The 19,184-nt window shown below is 39.7% G+C and overlaps 1 protein-coding gene and 1 pseudogene across 2 annotated transcripts in view; one reads left to right on the plus strand and one right to left on the minus strand.

Moving 5' to 3' along the window:
• The window catches only part of PCCA (propionyl-CoA carboxylase subunit alpha), a 461,536-nt gene that overhangs the window by 422,159 nt on the left and 20,193 nt on the right, over positions 1 to 19,184 (minus strand). Inside the window, exon 3 of one of the 2 annotated variants that reach the window (XM_077855069.1) lies at positions 3,629 to 3,783. The exons of the other annotated variant lie outside the window; for it this stretch is intronic. Coding sequence (XP_077711195.1) covers positions 3,629 to 3,634 — 6 coding nt within the window. The 5' untranslated portion in view covers positions 3,635 to 3,783. The remainder of the gene's footprint in view (positions 1 to 3,628; positions 3,784 to 19,184) is intronic. 2 annotated transcript variants of the gene reach the window in all.
• LOC144287615 (asparagine synthetase [glutamine-hydrolyzing]-like) lies at positions 5,350 to 6,476 on the plus strand (annotated as a pseudogene).

A 19,184-nucleotide genomic window follows, 5' to 3' on the forward strand; every position in this document is an offset into this window, starting at 1 on the left:
TTTTGCCAAGTAAAAGTTTTTATCTATCTATGTGTACATATATATAGATAGATACATAAGATATTGGATAGATAGAGATAGGCTTAAAGGTACCAATCTCTCTCCATGGCTTCTGGAATTTCAATTATAATAGAATGGCTTTCCTCATGTCCATGTAATAAAGAAATCGACATTTTATTCTTGAATGTATCTTTTCTTTTTTTATATATATATTGAAATGACTGATCTATTTGGAGTATATTTTAATGTAAAGTAAGGGAATAAATCTAGATATGTATTTTTTCAAATGACTCTCCAGTTGTACTAATATCTGTTTTTTTTTATTTTTATTTTTTTTATTTTTTTTTTAATTTTTATTTATTTATGATAGTCACACAGAGAGAGAGAGAGAGAGAGAGGCAGAGACACAGGCAGAGGGAGAAGCAGGCTCCATGCCGGGAGCCCGACGTGGGATTCGATCCCGGGTCTCCAGGATCACGCCCTGGGCCAAAGGCAGGCGCCAAACCGCTGCGCCACCCAGGGATCCCAATACCTGTTTTTTTTTAAAGTTAATCTTTCCCCTCGATGATTTAAGATGATTCCTTTGTCAAATGCTAAATCTCCACATATACTTGAAATTGTTTCCATTGGTTTCTCTGTTAGCAGGCATCAACACCACATTGTTTTAATTATAGGGTCTCTACCATAATTTTTAATATGTGGTAAAACCAAACTCTCTAATTGCTCTTCCTTTTGAAGACATTCATGAGTATTCTTATTTATTTTTCCATATGAAGTTTAGGATCCAGTGCCAGGAAAAATTCTGCTGGCATCTTTTTGGGGAATTATCCTAAGTTTATACATTAACTTGGAAAGACTTAAAATATTTATGATGCTAATTGGTCCTATCCAAGAACAAGGAATGTGTTTCTATTTTTGTTTAATCATACTTTTGTGATTTTTCAGGACTCTTTCAAAATCTTCCTCATATAGGCTTGATCCATAATCTCTTAAAACACAGAGTTTCCCATTATCTATGTAACTAGATCAACAGAGTATGGTCAACCATAGTAGCAGCTCTTCTCTTTGAGAAGAGATTAGGAAGTGAGCTGAGAGAGAGGGAAACAGAAGGGCAAATATCTTCTATGTTCTACTCTCTCTGAGTTTTGTTCTGTTAGCCCCACTGAGGATTTTACTTACATGTATGTTGGTAGTTATGCTACTATATAGCACTCATTGAAACATTGTCTTTCGTAAGCTTTACTAGATAGTATGGCTGAGTATAATGTGGGATGGGAAAAAGACTAGAGATTGAATATAGGAACCTAGTATATAACAGGGCTTTGAACTTGAGTTATTCCATTTTTTACTCAAGTCAAGGCTTGTAATGGAACACCTCATCTGCCCAATGAGTTGACTCCAAAAGAGTCAGAGGGGAAATAACAATTATCAGGAAAGTGGTTTCACAAAGGTGAAAGCAGGACTTCCTTGGTACTCTGTTAGATACCTCTGCTGCGGGAGATAGCTATACTCCAGGTTAATTTGAGGCTTGGAATAACAGAGTATATAAACCAAATGGAATAACATAGTATATAAATAAAGGAAGTATAGGAGACGAGGAAAAGCTTATTTCTTTTTTCAAACCCTTCCAGTTCCTCTTCAGCTCAGAGAACAAAGAGACTATGTAGGACCAGCAGCAATCTTATGTTAATAATGCTCAGCCATCTCTGTTGGCACCATCATCTAAGCCTCTTCTGGGACTCCTGAGTTACCACAGATTAGCAAAATAAAAGGCCTCCTCTTCCAAAAGTTAACCTAGTACCCTTATTCTTAAAATGTATCCATATAATAGGGTACTATACCTATAAAAGGAATAAGGAAAATCTCTATATAGGGATCCCTGGGTGGTGCAGTGGTTTGGCGCCTGCCTTTGGCCCAGGGCGCGATCCTGGAGACCCGGGATCGAATCCCACGTCGGGCTCCCGGTGCATGGAGCCTGCTTCTCCCTCTGCCTGTGTCTCTGCCTCATTCTCTCTCTCTCTGTGTGACTATCACAAATAAATAAAAATTTTAAAAAAATTAAAAAAAAAAAAGGAAAATCTCTATATACAACAATGGAGTGATTAACAGGATATATTGTTGAGAGAAAGAAATCAAGACAGAGGTGCATGGCTGATTGGTTGGTAGAGCCTGCAACTCTTACACCTGGAGGTTTTGAGTACAAGCCCCACATTAGGTATAGAGCCTTTTTTTTTTTTTTAAGATTTTATTTATTAATGAGAGACACAGAGAGAGAGGCAGAGACATAGAGATAGAAGCAGGCTCCATGCAGGGAGCCTGATGTGGGTCTCGATCCTGGGACTCCAGGATCACTCCCTGGGCCAAAGGCAGGTGCTAAACCACTGAGCCACCGAGAGATCCCCCTATAGAGCCTTCTTTAGGAAAAAAAAAAAAAAAAAAAGAGGGGTGCCTATGTGGCTCAGTGATTGAGAGTCTACCTTTGGCTCAGGGCATGATCCTGGGGTCCTGTGATCAAGTCCTATATTGAGCTCCCCACAGGGAGCCTGCTTCTCCCTCTGCCTATGTCTTTGTCTCTCTTTCTGTGTCTCTCACAAATAAATAAATATTTAAAATAAATGAATAAATGATTTTTAAAAAGGAATAAATCAAGGTAGAAAGAAAGTATGTATAGTATGCTACCATTTATCTAAGAAAGGAGGACTACAGATATAAATACATAGATAATGCTTATATTGAAAACAATGGAGGGATCCCTGGGTGGCGCAGCAGTTTAGCGCCTGCCTTTGGCCCAGGGCGCGATCCTGGAGACCCGGGATCGAATCCCACGTCAGGCTCCCGGTGCATGGAGCCTGCTTCTCCCTCTGCCTGTGTCTCTGCCTCTCTCTCTCTCTCTCTCTCTCTGTGTGTAACTATCATAAATAAATAAAAAATTTTTTTAAAAATCTAAAAAAAACCAATGGAGATAATCCATAGCCCTTGCCTCCATTCCTGCTGCCAGTCTGACCTGCTCATGTCCAGAGAGCCAGTAGCTCTACTGTGCCATATGTGGCATTTGTGCCCCTTTTGGCAGTGACAATTGTCTCTCCGATCAGTGTTGGAGTGCTTTGAAATCACACACAGAGGTCCAGATTCATCTCATCTTCAGAATGTCAACAGGTACATGAACTGCTACTTTGGATTTTACTGGTTGGCAGTGGTTGACCAAATGTTTGGAATGCAGCCAATTTAGGCAAAGAAACATCCTTACTTGTGGCTCTGTTACAATGGTAAAATCTATAACCACAAGGAGATGAAACACATCTCCTTTTGAATTTAATTACCCTTTAATTCTCCTTTTGAATTTATTTTGAATTTAATTACTACATCAAAATTAATGGTGAGATCATCCCTCATTGTTATGACAAAGGAGGAACAGAGCAAATAATCTGTATGTTGGATGGGGTGCTTGCATTTATTTTATAAATATTTTACACCAATTAGAAAGTGTTCCTGGGCACAGACACCTGTGGAGTCAGGCCTTTGTATAAAGCCATGACAGAAGATCAATTTTTGACTGTATATTTAGAAAGGTCTTGTTAACTTGAAGTACATCACAACTTCTTTATCAAAATGGAGCCTTTCTGGATACCTGCATGGCTCAGTCAGTTGCGTGTCTGCCTTCAGCTCAGGTCATGATCCCAGGGTCCCGAGATCAAGCCCCACATTGGGCTCCCTGCTCAGTGGGGAGTCTGCTTCTCCTTTTCCCTCTGCAGCTCCTCCTGCTTGTGCATGCTCTTTCTCTTTCTGTCAAATAAATAAGTAAAATGTTTATTTATTTATTTTAAAATATTTTATTTATTTATTCATGAGAGACGCACAGAGAGAGGCTGAGACACAGGCAGAGGGAGAAGCAGGCTCCCTGAAAGGAGCCTGATGCGGGACTTGATCCCAGGACTCCAGGATCACGACCTGAGCCAAAGGCAGACCCAACCACTGAGCTACCCAGGTTCCTCTACAATCTTTTTTTAAAACATAGAGCCTTAAAAAAAAAAATAGAGCCTTTTCAAAAAAAAAATAGTGGAGCTTTTCTTTTAGGACACTATCAAATTTTGGACTTAAAGTCAAGTGACAAAGTTGCATCAGTGAAAATGGTTAAATATCATCACTGTAGAGATGAATATCTGCGTGCCCTCTACAGCAGTGTAGAGATTCCCCTACTCCCAGGGCTTGACATAGAACTTGTGGAGAGAAGGTGAGGAGAATTAGAGACAGCAAGTATAGACAATTTTTTTTTTGAGATTTTATGTCTTTGACACAGAGAGAGGGAGAGAGATAGAGACAGAGAGAACAAGCAGGAAGAATAGCAGAGGAAGAGGAAGAAGAAGCAGGCTCCTTGCAGAGCAGGGAGCTTGATATGGGGCTCTATCCCGGCACTCTGGGATCATGACCTAAGCGGAAGGCATACACCTAACCGACTGAGCCACCCAGGCACCCCAAGTATAGACAACTCTTTTTTTTTTTTAATCTTTTTTTTTTTTTAAAGATTTTATTTATCCATTCATGAGTACACAGAGAGAGAGAGGCAGAGACACAGGCAGAGGGAAAAGCAGGCTCCACGCAGGGAGCCCGATGTGGGACTTGATCCCGGGTCTCCAGGATCACGCCCTGGGCCAAAGGCAGGCACCAAACCGCTGAGCCACCCAGGGATCCCTAGACAACTCTTTTAAGAACTTTTGCTATAAAGGAGAGAGATAGATGCAAGATGAGAGATAGTACAGTGTCTGTGGATTTGCACATGTTATCAATGGTCCAGTAGAAAGAACAAACTGGTGATGCATGAGACAAGAGGAACAATCCTTAAAACTGAAACTCAAGGCAAACCTGTTATAATTCCGCTGTGGTAAAGTAATTAATGTTTGCCTGGGGAAGCAGATTTATTCATGTTCTTTTTATGTTCTTTTTCCTCTTCATGTACATGCCTACTTTTGGATCCTCTTTCTTTTTTTTTTTTTTTTTTTCAGATCCTTTTTAACAATGCTATTAAGAAATGTTACAGGGCAGCCCGGGTGGCTCAGCAGTTTAGTGCCACCTTTAGCCCAGGGCCTGACCTGGAGACCTGGGATTGAGTCCCATGTCAGGTTCCCTGCATGGTTCCTCTGCCTGTGTCTCTGCCTCTCTCTCAATCTCTCTATCAATCACATGAATAAATAAATAATATTAAAGAAAGAAAGAGAAAGAAAGAAAGAAAGAAAGAAAGAAAGAAAGAAAGAAAGAAAGAAAGAGAAGAGAAAAGAAAAAAGAAAAGAAAGAAAGAAAGAAAGAAAGAAAGAAAGAAAGAAAGAAAGAAAGAAAGAAAGAAAGAAAGATTACATGATAGACAGAAGGACTGGATGCCTTTTATCATGGGGCTTGGATTCCAGCTTGGTTGCTGTCACCCTGTTGAAGTAGCTAAAAGAAGCTCTGGTACTGGGGATCCCTGGGTGGTTCAGTGGTTTAGGGCCTGCCTTCAGCTCAGGGAGTGATCCTGGAGTCCCAGGATCAAGTCCCTCATCAGCTCCCTGCATGGAGCCTGCTTCTCCCTCTGCCTGTGCTTCTGCCTCTCTGTGCCTCTCATGAATAAAAGATAAAATCTTAAAAAAAAAAAAAAAAAAAAAAAGAAGCTCTGGTACAGTATGTTCTCCAATCATTTGCAACTGGCATGGAAGACAGTCCCCATTTCCTGGCTGCTGAAAAGGTAGCAAATCACTTTGGGAATGAACATCATGAAGTCTTTTTTAACTCTAAGGAAAGCATACAGATACTGAATGAAGTCATATTTTCCTTAGAAACTTATGACCTTACAACAGTTCACACTTCAGTAGATATGTATTTAACTTCCAAGTACATGTGGAAGAACACAGCATGGTGATCTCTGGAGAAGGTTCAGATATACTTCTACAGAGTTACACATATTCTCACGAAAACTTATTTTTCTGTTTTTTTTTTAGGATAGATTTATTTATTCATTCATTCATTCATTCATTCATTCATGAGAGACAGAGAGAAGCAGAGACATAGACAGAGAGAGAAGTAGGTTCCTCACAGGGAGCCCAAAGCAGGACTCGATCCCTGGACCTAGGATCACGCCCTGAACTGAAGGCAGACGCTCAACTACTGAGTCACCCAGGCATTCCGAAAACTTCTTTTTCTAAAAAATCCAACTTGGGCGAGAAACTTCTGAAGGAACTGTTTGTTTGATGTTGTTCTCCACATAGATCAAACTACTGCTACCCATGGACTTGAAATGAGAGTCCCTTTCTTGGATCACTGATTTTCTTCCCATTACTTGTCTCTGCTACCAGCAATGAAAATTCCAAAGAATGGGATAGAAAAACATCTCCTGAGAGATGATATTCAAAGACTCTAATCCTTTAAAAGAGTCTCTGGTGACCAACAGAGCCTTCAGTGATGGGGTAACCTCAGTCAATAATTTCTGGTTTAAAATTTTACAGGAATAGGGGCACCTGGCTGGTTCAGACCATGAGCATATGACTTTTGATCTCGGGGTTGTGAGTTCAAGCCCCATGTTGGGTTTATTTTACTTAAAAATAAAATATTTACAAAAAGATTTTACAGGAATATATTGACAGCAGGTTGATGATGCTATGATGGTAACTTCAAGACAAAAATTTCCTTCAGTACTTCTCAAATTTACAAAGATGATTACTACCATTAATCTTTGAATGCTGCTACCCAGACCAGGCTGACCTGCTGACCAGTTATTGGATGCTCAAGTGGATCAATGCCACTGATCCCTTACAAGCTACCAAAGCTGAGGCACTCTCTAAAGTACAGATCAAAAGTAAAAGTTCCTTCTGTGAAGGGTGGTGGGACTCGGGGCAGGTGGGGACATCCACCCATACATACTTGAGCATGAAAAAAAAAAGTCTCAAATCTAAAAAACAAAGGGAAAATAAATCATAAAAATTTTTTAAAGTTGTTACTAATGAGGTTGGAGGAAGAACAGGATAGAGAAGACAGTGATAAAAGCCAGACATGTTTTGTATACTTGAATTTGAAACAATGTAAATACTTTACATAGGCCTAAAACAAGATGAAATTTTAGCAACTTCTAAATACCTAAAGGAAAATGAAGCAAATGAACTCACTAAGAATCCTTAATGACCTAACTACTAAATCCGATGCCTTGCTTGAGGGCACGTTCCACTTAACCTGTCTATATAATTTGACATTGTTGATCATTGACTTTTTTTTTTTTAAGAGTTTACCCATTTATTCATGAGAGACACAGGGAGAGAGAGAGGCAGAGACACAGGCAGTGAGAGAAGCAGGCTCCGTGCAAGGAGCCCGATGCAGGACTTGATCCCGGATCCCAGGATCATACCCTGAGCCAAAAGCAAATGCTCAACCGCTGAGCCACCCAGTCATCCCCATTGACTCATTATTAAAATTCTCTCCCTTGGGATCCCTGGGTGGCGCAGTGGTTTGGCACCTGCCTTTGGCCCAGGGTGCGATCCTGGAGACCCGGGATCGAATTCCATGTCGGGCTCCCAGTGCATGGAGCCTGCTTCTCCTTCTGCCTATGTCTCTGCCTCTCTCTCTCTCTGTGTGTGTGTGTGTGTGTGACTATCATAAATAAATAAAAATTAAAAAAAAAATTCTCTCCCTCCTTGGCTTTTCTGAGACCACTCTTTCCTGGTTTACTTGATAAATCTCTGATTTCACTTCTTAGTATCCTTCACAGGGCCATCTTCTACCTATGCCTTTATTTATTTTTTATTTTTTTTAAGTTTTTCTTTTTTTATTTTTATTTATGATAGTCACACAGAGAGAGAGAGAGAGGCAGAGACATAGGCAGAGGGAGAAGCAGGCTCCATGCACTGGGAGCCCGACGTGGGATTCGATCCCGGGTCTCCAGGATCACGCCCTGGGCCAAAGGCAGGTGCTAAACCGCTGCACCACCCAGGGATCCCTCCCCATGCCTTTAATATAAGTAGTTCCCATTCTCTTTTTTATTTTCTTTTTTAAGATTTTATTTTTAAGAAATTTCTGCACCCAACATGGGGCTCAAACTCACAACTGTGAGATCAAGAGTCTCATGCTCTACTGACTGAGCCAGCAAGGTGCCTACCCCCACCTTTTTAAGTAGGCTCCATGCCCAACATGGGATTTGAACTCACAATCCTGAGATCAAGAGCTACATGCGGGGATCCCTGGGTGGCTCAGTGGTTTAGCGCCTGCCTTTGGCCCAGGGTGCGATCCTGGAGTCCCGGGATCGAGTACCGTGTCAGGCCCCCAGCATGGAGCCTGCTTCTCCCACTGCCTGTGTCTCTGCCTCTCTCTCTGTCTCTCATGAATAAAAGCCTGCTTCTCCCTCCTCCTGTGTCTCTGCCTGCCTCTCTCTCTCTCTCTCTCTCTCTTTCTCTCTCATAAATAAATAAATAAATAAATAAGTCTTAAAAAAAAAAAAAAAAAGGAGCTACATGCTCTTAGGGTGCCTGGTGGCTCAGTCAATTAGGCACCTGACTCTTGGTTTCAACTCAGGTCATATTCTTGGGGTCATGAGACCCAACCCCATATTGAGCCCCTAGTAGAGTTCCATGCTCAGGACAGAGTCTGCTTGTCCCTTTCCCTCTGCTCCTCCCCTGCTCGAGCTCACTCGTGCTCTCTAATAAAATCTAAAAACAAAACAAAACAAAAAAAAACCCTGCATGTTCTAGGTAGTTCTCATTTTCTCTTTCTTTCTTTCTTTTTTTTTTTTTTTTTTAAGTAATTTCTACACCCAATGCAGGGCTCAAACTTAAAACCCGCATATCAAGAGTTGCACACTCCACCAACTGAGCCAGCCAGGTGCCCCTAGATAGTTCCATTCTTAATTAACTTTTTTTTAAACATTTGCACAGGAACTAGGAGATAGTTCATTTTTTTAAATGATTTTATTCATTTATTCATGAGAGACACAGAGAGAGAGAGTCAGAGACAAGGCAGAGGGAGAAGCAGTCTCCATGCAGGGAGCCCGATATGGGACTCCATCCTGGAACTCTGGGATCACGCCCTGAGCCCAAGGCAGACGCTCAACCACTGAGCCACCCAGGAGTCCCTTAATTTACTCTTTTTATTTATTTTTTTTAATTTACTCTTTTTAATCTACTGATCACTCCTAGCAGTAAAACTATATACTCCCCTGACTACTATTAGTTATATTTACATTAATATGTGATTATAAGAAAATTAAAATCAATATAGGTTGCTGTATTATAGGGAAATATTGCCATGGGAAGGAAAAAATGAACCAATCTCAAGGGAATTGCTCTACAATAGTTTCTTTGAATAAGTTATTTTGCATATCTTACTGTTGTTCAAAACCTACATTAGCTATTATCTATTCTATAAAACCTTATTAGATTTTTCTGGCCAGAATTAATTATTACTTCCTCTTCGTTCTGGTAAGATCTCTCTTATGACATTTATCACATAATGACATATATTACAAAAATGCCAAAACAGAAGTGTGTAGGAAAAAAAAAAACATGAGAGGCCACAAGATCTACATAATATTAGCATTTGTGAGGGACGAAGCAGATAGAAGCAAGATGAACATGAAGAAATGAAAATGGCAAAATCAGTAATAGAACAGATAAAGGGTCCTACTGAGATAAAACCATAGGGAACAGAATTCATTTGACCAGTACAGGGACATGGGGACAGAGGCAAAAGAAGGTCCAGACAAAAAGTGAAGCCAATCTTTCAGGGATTTGATATTTCAGGGCTGCCATTCTCTCTGACCCTGTTGGTGCTGGGAGTGGGACCTGGGTACCCATCAGAGACCCAGGTGGGGCACGAGCACCTCCACAGCCCTCCTGGAGTTTCCTTGCCTCAGAGCTTGTTCTGGGCTCTCACTCTCTTAATCTTGACCAAGATGCCTCTGCCATTAAAAGTTGTTCTGTGGTGACTCTGGAGTTACAAACTCCCTCAACTATTTGGCTTCTCTGTGAGCCTGTATACCCTCTAACCACAGTCTCCCTGTGGCCACATGGTTGGTGCCACCTTTCCTGTAGCTGCCTCCTACCTTGCTTCCTTTTGAGGCTTAGAGCACATCCACTCCTTTTCCTTTTTCCTTTTTTTAATTTTAATTCAATTTGCAGGGAAGCCAGGTAGCTCAGCGGTTTAGCGCCACCTTCAGCTTGGGGCGTGATCCTGGAGACCCAGGATCGAGTCCCATGTCAGGCTCCCTGCATGGAGCCTGCTTCTCCCTCTGCCTGTGTCTCTGCCTCTCTTAATTAATTAATTAATTAATTAATTAATTCAATTTGCCAACATATAGTACATCATTAGTTTCAGATGTAGTTTGCAATAGTTCATCAGTTGTGTAGAACACCCAGCACTCACCCCATCATGTGTCCTCCTTAATGCCTGTCACCCAGTTACTCCACCCCCAAACCCCCTCCCCTTCCATGATCCTCTTTAAAAAGGGGAGGGGGGCTAAATTTTATGTTATGTATATTTTAACCACAATTTTAAAAAAACTTTTGAAAGGTATTCTACCTTTTGTGTAAGAAATAGGGGCATAACATTCATATTTGTTTATATTTGCATAAAGAAATACTAAACAATAAACATATATGACTGTTTACCTGTAAGAGAATGGTGTGGATGGGGACAGATGTGAGGAGATTACTCCATGTACACTCTTCATATCATTTTTATTTAAATCATGTAATATACTACCTATTCAAAAATGAATAGATGTTTCAAACAACTCAGTAACATTTACTCAGGTATGGCTTTTCTCTGACTAAAGCAGTCACTTGCTTTTTAATTTTTTTTAATTTTTTAAAAGATTTTATTTATTCATTCATGAAAGACATAGAGAGAGGCAGAGACATAGATGGAGGGAGAAGCAGGCTCCCCTCAGGGAGCCTGATGTGGGACTCAATCCCTGAACTCCAGCAGCATCAGGCCCTGAGCCAAAAGCAGAGCTTAACTGCTGAGCCATCCAGGCGTCCCAGTCACTTGCTTTTTAAAATCATTCTTACATAATTAAAGGTCACATAGTTACTTTAAATAAACACAGACTCAATTCCATTTTATATTTTTTAAAGATTTTATTTATTTACTTGAGAGAGAGCAAGAGAGCACAAATGGGGGAGTGAGGGAGAAGCAGACTCCCCACTGAGCAGGGAGCTGGATGTGGGGCTGCACCAGGACCCTGAGATCATGACCTGAGCCAAAGGTAGATACTGAGAAACTCAAGTGCCCCTCAATTCCATTTTAAATAAAATAAATAAATAAAAATGTTTGATCCCATAAAAGAATGAAAGCTTCAAGGTTAATTTAATGCTAGCTCTTGTCCTGTCCTGCAGATGGGCTCTGCAGTGAGTTAACTCCTATCAATGGCAGAAGGGAGCATAATCATCTTTCTCCTCTCCAAACTTCTACCATTCCTTAATGGCATTTTACTGCTCTTCCCTTTTTTTTTTTTAAGATTTTATTTATTCAAAAAAAAAAGATTTTATTTATTCATTCATGAGAATCACAGAGAGAGAGGCAGAGACCTAGGCAGAGGGAAAAGCAGGCTCTCTGTGGATAGCCTGATGCGGGACTCGATTCCAGAACCCTGGGATCACAACCTGAGCCAAAGGCAGATACTCAACCACTGAGCCACCCAGGTGCCCCACTACTCTTTCCGACCCATCATCCTCCACCAACAGGAGGAAAGAAATGTTCCTACTTTACTGGTAGGACCATAAGATGGTTGTATAACTTCTGTGCTTGCAGATATTTTAAGCCAACCCTTTCTCTTTTGGGGCTCTTCGTGGATTCTTAAGAGATACACCCTACAAGTCATTGTTGGACTGAGCTGCTGTTCCTTTGACCTGAAAGGATACACTCTATCCCAAGTCCTTTATTCACTCCAAAACACTGGGAATTCAATGAGACTCTTCTAGCTTCTCCTCATTTACATGGCCTTTGAGTCAGATTATGCAATGACCCCAAAGAGCCTCTCTTTCACATATGGTTCATGGGAAACACTCATGCACTGATTACTTAACAAATTCTGGAAGAATGGGCTGATTCCAATCTACTAGATAGTCCCCCCTGCTCTACTTCTAAGTAGCAAGCCAGCTCTTCTCTTGATCTCTAGATTTTCTGAAAAAGAGTCAGATCTCAGTGAACTGTGACCTGATAAATTCAGAGGACATACATTAGGCTTTCCAAGTGGAAGCTGCTCACTTTTGACTTGAGGGAAGGAGGAAACCACATACCTACTTCTCCTTATCAGAGGGGAGCAAGGTTCAAAGCCTACCAACAGCTCTCTCCAAAGAAATCCTTTAAAAAATTCCTCTCCCTTATAGTGGAGAAATTGCAAAACCTTGGCCAAATTATCAAAATTGCTGTAACCAGGGGCTCCTGGTGTCTCAGTCAGTTGAACGTCCAACTCTTGATCTTAGCTGAGGTCTCAATCTCATGGTCATAAGTTCAAGCCCCACATTGGGTTCCATGCCGGGCACGGAGCCTACTTTAAAAAAAAAATTAGTGTAACCAATGAAAGGCAGATAGATATTATACACCTCAAGATGTGATACTCTGAGAAAAATACATCATTTATATAGCATTTTGACTAGGGTCATAAGTTAAATCTAATCATGAGAAAATACCAAGCAAACTAAAAAGAACTGTTCTTTTAAAAACTTTTTTTCAGTATTCTTCAAAACTATCATTGTGATAAAAGACAAAGAAAAGCACCAGAACTGTTCCATATGAAAGAGACTAAAGAAAACAGCTGAATGCAGTATGTACACTGCAACCTCTAGTGGAGGGAAACAAATGCTGTGAAGGATGCCATTCAATTGACAAACAGGAATGTGGACATAAGTCTTTCAAAGGTACTGTTTTACTGTTAACATTTCCTGAAGTTAATAACGGCCCTGTGGTCATGGAACACAATGTCCTTTTTCTTAGGAAAAATACAATAAAGAATTCAGAGACAAAGAGAAATAATGCATGCAGCTTATTCTTAACTAATTTAGAAAAAAATAGAGAAAGAGGAATGAGAAACCTCTAACAAAAAAGCAATTTATGACAAATTGTTAACAATAAATGAATCTGAGTAAAAGCCAAACAAGTACTTTTGTATCACTCTTGCAACTTTTCTGTGAGTTTGAAATTATTTCCAAATAAAACCCTTTTTTAATTTAAAAAAATCTAGCCTAGGACGTCTGGATGGCTCAGTGGTTGAGCATCTGCCTTTGGCTCAGGGGGTGATCCTGGAGTCTCGGGATTGAGTCCCACATCCAGCTCCCCTCGAGGAGCCTGCTTCTTCTTCTGCCTATGTCTCTGCCTCTCTGTGTGTGTGTCTCTCATGATTAAATAAATAAAATCTTTAAAAATAAATGAAAATCTGCCCTAAGGGGCACCCAGCTGACCAAGTTGGTGGAGCATGTGCCTCTTGATCTCAAGGTTTAAGTTTGAGCCCACGTTGGATGCAGAGATTACCTAAAAATAAAATCTTAAATAAATAGGGACGCCTGGGTGGCTCAGCAGCAGTTTAGCACCTGCCTTCAGCCCAGGATGTGATAGTGGAGTCCCAGCGATCGAGTCATACATCGGGCTCCCTGCATGGAGCCTACTTTTCCCTCTGCCGGTCTTTCATGAATAAATAAAATCTTTAAAAAATAAATTAATTAATTAAAAATAAACTTAAAAAATAAATAAATAATAAAAATCTCTGTCTTTGGGCAGCCCCAGTGGTGCAGCGGTTTAGCGCCGCCTGCAGCCTAGGGTGTGATCCTGGAGACCCTGGATCGAGTCCCATGTCCCGCTCCCTGCATGGAGCCTGCTTCTCCCTCTGCCTGTGTCTCTGTGCCTCTCATGTGTGTGTGTGTGTGTGTGTGTGTGTGTGTGTGTGTGTCTCTATAAATAAATAAATAAATAATATTAAAAAAAAACAACTCTGTCTTCTCCAAAAACATGACTCATTTATATCCTTGCTAAAGGTAAAGGGACTGAGAGTCAGATATCTGATTTTTTTAACAAATTCTTCTTCTTTTTAATTATTTTAATATGAAAATACCACACAAATGGACAAGTGTATATTATAAACACAGCCTGAAAAACAATAACACAAATACCTGCGTACTCAGGATGTAGCTTATAAAAAAGAACACTATCAGTATCCTTAAAGCCCCTACCCATACAATGCCTTTTCTCAAACACTCCATCACTCCAACCTAAATAATCACAATCCTGACTTTTATAATCATTCAATCCTTTGCTACACGTTTTTATCACGTATTTATGTAGAACTTAAAAATGTATAATTTAAATGTGTTTCAGGGCACCTGGGTGATTCAGTCGATTAAAGTGTCTGCCTTCAGCTTAGGTCATGATCTTTGGATGCTATGATCAAGCCCTGCACCAGGCTTCCTGCTCAGCAAGGAGTCTGCTTCTCTCTCTCTCTCTCTCTCTCTCTCTCTGCCCCTGCCAACACCTCTCTCTCTCTCTTTCTCTCTCTCAAATAAATAAAATCAAAATAAATAAATAAGTCTCTTTTAGGGATACCTGGATGGCTCAGTTGGTTAAACATCTGCCTTTGGCTCAAGTTGTGATCCCAGGATCCTGGGATCAAGCACCAAGTCAGACTCCCTGCTCAGCGGGGAGTCTGCTTCTCCCTCTCCCTCTGTGCTCGCTCGCTCTCTCTCAAATAAGTAAATCTTTAAAAATAATTAATGTGTCTCTTTTACATTTTTTTCTTTTACATTTTAAACAAATAAATGTGCTATGGTCTGAATGTTTGTGTCTCCCTCAAATTCATCTGTTGAAACCTAATTGCCAACGTAATGGTATTAGGACATGGGCATATAAGCCATGCTAATGAATGGGATTAGTGCCCATATAAAAGAGCTCCATGGAGCTCCCTGACCTCTTCTGCCATGTGAGGATACAAGAAGTATGTAACCTGAAATAGGCTTTCACCCAGCCATAATAGTATCCTGATTCTGGACTTTCAGCCTCTAGAATTGTGAGTAATAAATTTTCTGCTGTTTTTAAGCCACTCTATGGTATTCTGTTACAGCAGGCTTAATGCACTAAAAATGATATAATGTTTATTTTTCCGACATGCTTTTTTTTGCTCAATATTACATTTTTTAAAAGTTTTTTTTTAAGATTTTATTTATTTATTTTGAGAGAGAATGAGAAAGCATGAGATGGGGAAGGGCAAAGGGAGAGGGAGAAGCAGATTCTCGCTGAGCAGGGAACCCAACTTGGGGCTTGATCCCAGGATCCCAGGATCATGACCTGAACCCAAAGGATGCCCAACCAACTGAGCCACCCAAGTGCCCCTGTGCACTTGTATCTTAATAAACATATGTATGAGCTTTCTCTAGGATACATTCCTAGGAATGAAATTGCTGGTATGCACCAGGGTTCAACTTTACTGCTGACTAGTACTAACTACTACTAGATAATGCTAAGATGGTTTTAGCAATTGATTGTGATTGTAGCAATTTACAATGTTACAATGAGAAATGTTTGTTCCATAACCTTGGTCAGTATTTGTTATTATCCAACTTTAACATTTTCCATTCTAGTAAATATGAATGATATATTATGGTTTAATTTGCATTTCCCATACTACTAATGAGCTTGATGTCTTTGCATATACTTATGGGCTGTTTGTCTTTCTCTTCTATGAAATGCCTGTTCATATATTTTGCTCCTTTTTCTTTTTCTTTTTTTTTTAAAGACTTATTTATTTATTCACAAGAGAGAGAGGCAGAGACACAGGCAGAGAGAGAAGCAGGCTCCATGCTGGGAGCCCCATGTGGGACTCGATCCCAGGACTCCAGGACTACGCCCTGGGCCAAAGGCAGGCACTGAACTGCTGAGCCATCTAGGGATCCCCTCATTTTTCAATTATATATGTTAGAATTATATTATCCTGGTTTGTAGTTTATATTCCCACTCTTTTTTATGTCTTTTTTAAACAGAACTTTTTCTGATCTCAGGGTTGTGAGTTCAAGCCCCACATTGGGTGTAGAGATTACTTAAAAATAAAATCTTTAACAAAACAAAACAAGGGTCACCTGGGCTGCTGAGTCAGTTAAGTGCCAATTCTTAATTTCAACTCAGACTATGATCTCAGGGTTATGACACAGAGTCCCATGTCGAACTCAGTGCTCAGCAGAGAGTCTGCTTGGAATTTTCTCTCTCTCTCCCCTCTCTTCCTCTGCCCCTCCCCCCTGTGCATGCTCTCTCTCTCTAAAATAAATAAGTAAATCTTTAAAAAAGAAACAGAACTTTAATTTTGATGTAATCTAATTGATTAATCTTTCAATTTTGGTTTGAAAATTTTGTTTTGTTAACAGAATCCTTTCTTATCCTGAGGTGATAAATCTATCACCTTTTTAAAATTTTATAGCTTAGCCTTCATATTTAAATCTTTAATTTACTCAGAATTAATTTTTGTTTATGGTTTGAGTAGGAACCAGACTTTGTTTTTCTTTTAATTGGATGGTACTTGGACCATTTTTTCAAAAATCATCTTTTTTACCCTCAGATTTCCAGTATACTTACTGTCCCAATATGGTCATATCTGGGGGGGGAGGGGGTCTGATTCTCTATTCTGTTCCACTGGTCTATTTCTCTATTTCTGAGTCAGTTCAACACTCTCAATGACTATATCTGTAAAGTAAAATTCTAAGACCATCTAGCAACCTTACTGTTTTTCATTAGAAGTGTCTTAGATACTATTGGACCTTTGCTCCTTCATATCAATTATAGATTCAGCATCTTAAATTCAAAGAATAACTCTGTTGGAGACACTGGAATTCCAATAACTCTTGAGGCAGAATTAGCATTCCTAAAATATTGAATCTCACCCATTCACATAAAATAGCTCTACATTTATTTAGATCTCTTGAAAATAAATTCTTTTTGTTACATTTTTCTAAAGTATCGCAAAAGTTTCGGTACTATAATAAATGGAATTTTTACCGATTTTTTAAAAGTCATCTCTACACCCAATATGGGACTCAAAGTTACAATCCTGGGATCAAGAATCACATGTTCCACCAACTGAGCCAGCCAGGCACAAATGGAATTTTTAAAAATATATATATTTCTAACAGATTTTTCATGATGTTTAAATGTAATAGTGGTTTTATTTTATGTTTTAAAGAATTTTATTTACTTATTTATGAAAGAGAGAGAGAGGCAGAGACATAGGCAGCTCGCAGGGAGCCCTATGTGGGACTTGATCCCGGACCCTGGGATGACATCCTGAGCCAAAAACAGACACTCAACCACTGAGCCACCCAGGTGTCCCTCATCCTTTTTTTTTTTTAAGATATTATTTATTTATTTAAGATTTTATTTATTTATTCATGAGAGACAGAGAGAGAGAGAGAGGCAGAGACATAGGCAGAGGGAGAAGCAGACTCCTCACAAGGAGCAGGATGTGGAACTCAATCCTAGATCCTGGGATCAGGCCCTGAGTCAAAGGCAGACACAACCACTCAGCCACCCAGGCATCCCTTTTTTTATTTATTTGACAGAGAGAAAGCACAGACAGAAAGAGTAGTAGGGAGACAGAGAAGCAGGCTCCCTGCTAAGCAAGGAGCTGGAAGTGGGGGGTGGGGTAGTGAGGGTAGGGGTTGGGGGGGATCTCAGGACCAACTCAGAACTCTGGGATCATGACTTGAGACAAAGGCAGATGCTTAGCTGACTGAGCCACTCAGGTGTCCCCCCACCCCATATGATCATCTTAATAAATGCAGAAAAATAAAATGAGAACACTCTAAACAGGTTAGGAATATAAATAAACTCCCATAACCCGATAAAGCCCACCTTAGAAAAATTCATGGCAAATATACCATTGACTCTTGAACAACAACATAGGTGGAGGGATCGAGTCCCACATTGGCTTCCCTGTGAGGAACCTGCTTCTCCCTCTGTCTATGCTCTGCCTCTGCCTCTCTCTGTGTGGTTCTCATAAATAAATAAATAAATAAATAAATAAATAAATAAATAAATAAATAAATAGTAAATAAGTTAATAAGTAAGTAAGTAAATAAATAAATAAATAAATAAATAAATAAATAGATCTTTTTTAAAAAAGATGACCAGGGGATCCCTGGGTGGCTCAGTGTTTGGGCACCTGCCTTCAGCCCAGGGTGTGATCCTGGAGACGCGGTATCGAGTCCCACGTCGGGCTCCCTGCGTGGAGCCTGCTTCTCCCTCTGCTTATGTCTCTGACTCTCTCTCCATGTTTCTCATGAATAAATAAATAAAATCTTTTAAAAAAAAAAAAAGATGACCATATGGTTTTTACCCTTTAGCCTCTTAATCTAGTAAATTGTATATATTAATTGTAATAAAATCAACTTTCAAATGTTAAACTAACTTGCATTTCTGGGAATGAATCCAATTTGGTCAGGATGTATTTCATCACTTTTACTCATTGATGGATTTAGTTTGCTTAGATTTACTTAGGATTTATGAATGACATAAGCCTATAATTTATTTTCTTATACTATCCTTGTTAGCTTTGGTGTTTCTCTAAATTAATGAATTAATTAATTAATCATAAAGATAATGAGAATTTCAAAGAGAAGTAAAGGTACTGACAATGACAAGAGATAAGACCCCAGATATTAGAATAATTACTCTGACCATCTTCCTATTCCTTTTTTCTTTTCTTTTTAAAATATTTTTTAAAATGTAGGCTGGGTGGCTCAGCGGTTTAGTGCCTGCCTTCAGCCCAAGTCGTGATCCTGGAGACCCAGGATCGAGTCCCATGTTGGGCTCCCTACATGGAGCCTGCTTCTCCTTCTGCCTGTGTTTCTGCCCCTCTCTCTTTCTCTCATGAATACATAAATAAAATCTTTAAAAAAAATAAAATAAAATATTTTTTAAGATCTTATTTTTTTGTTTTTCTAAATATTTTATTTTTTAAAAGTAATCTCTAAAAAAAATAAAAATAAAAATAAAAGTAATCTCTATAACCAGTGTGGAACTCAAACCCACAACCCCAAGACCAAGAGTTACAAGCTCCATAGACTGAGCCAGACAGGCACCATTTTATGATTTTAAGTAATCTCTACACCCAACGTGGGCTTGAACTCACAATCCTGAGGTCAAGAGTCACATGCTCTACTGACTGACCCAGACAGGCATCCCCTATGCCTCCTTTCTTTTTTTTT

This window comes from Canis aureus, chromosome 17 (genome assembly GCF_053574225.1).
Source record: "Canis aureus isolate CA01 chromosome 17, VMU_Caureus_v.1.0, whole genome shotgun sequence".
In the NCBI taxonomy this organism is placed as follows: domain Eukaryota; kingdom Metazoa; phylum Chordata; class Mammalia; order Carnivora; family Canidae; genus Canis; species Canis aureus.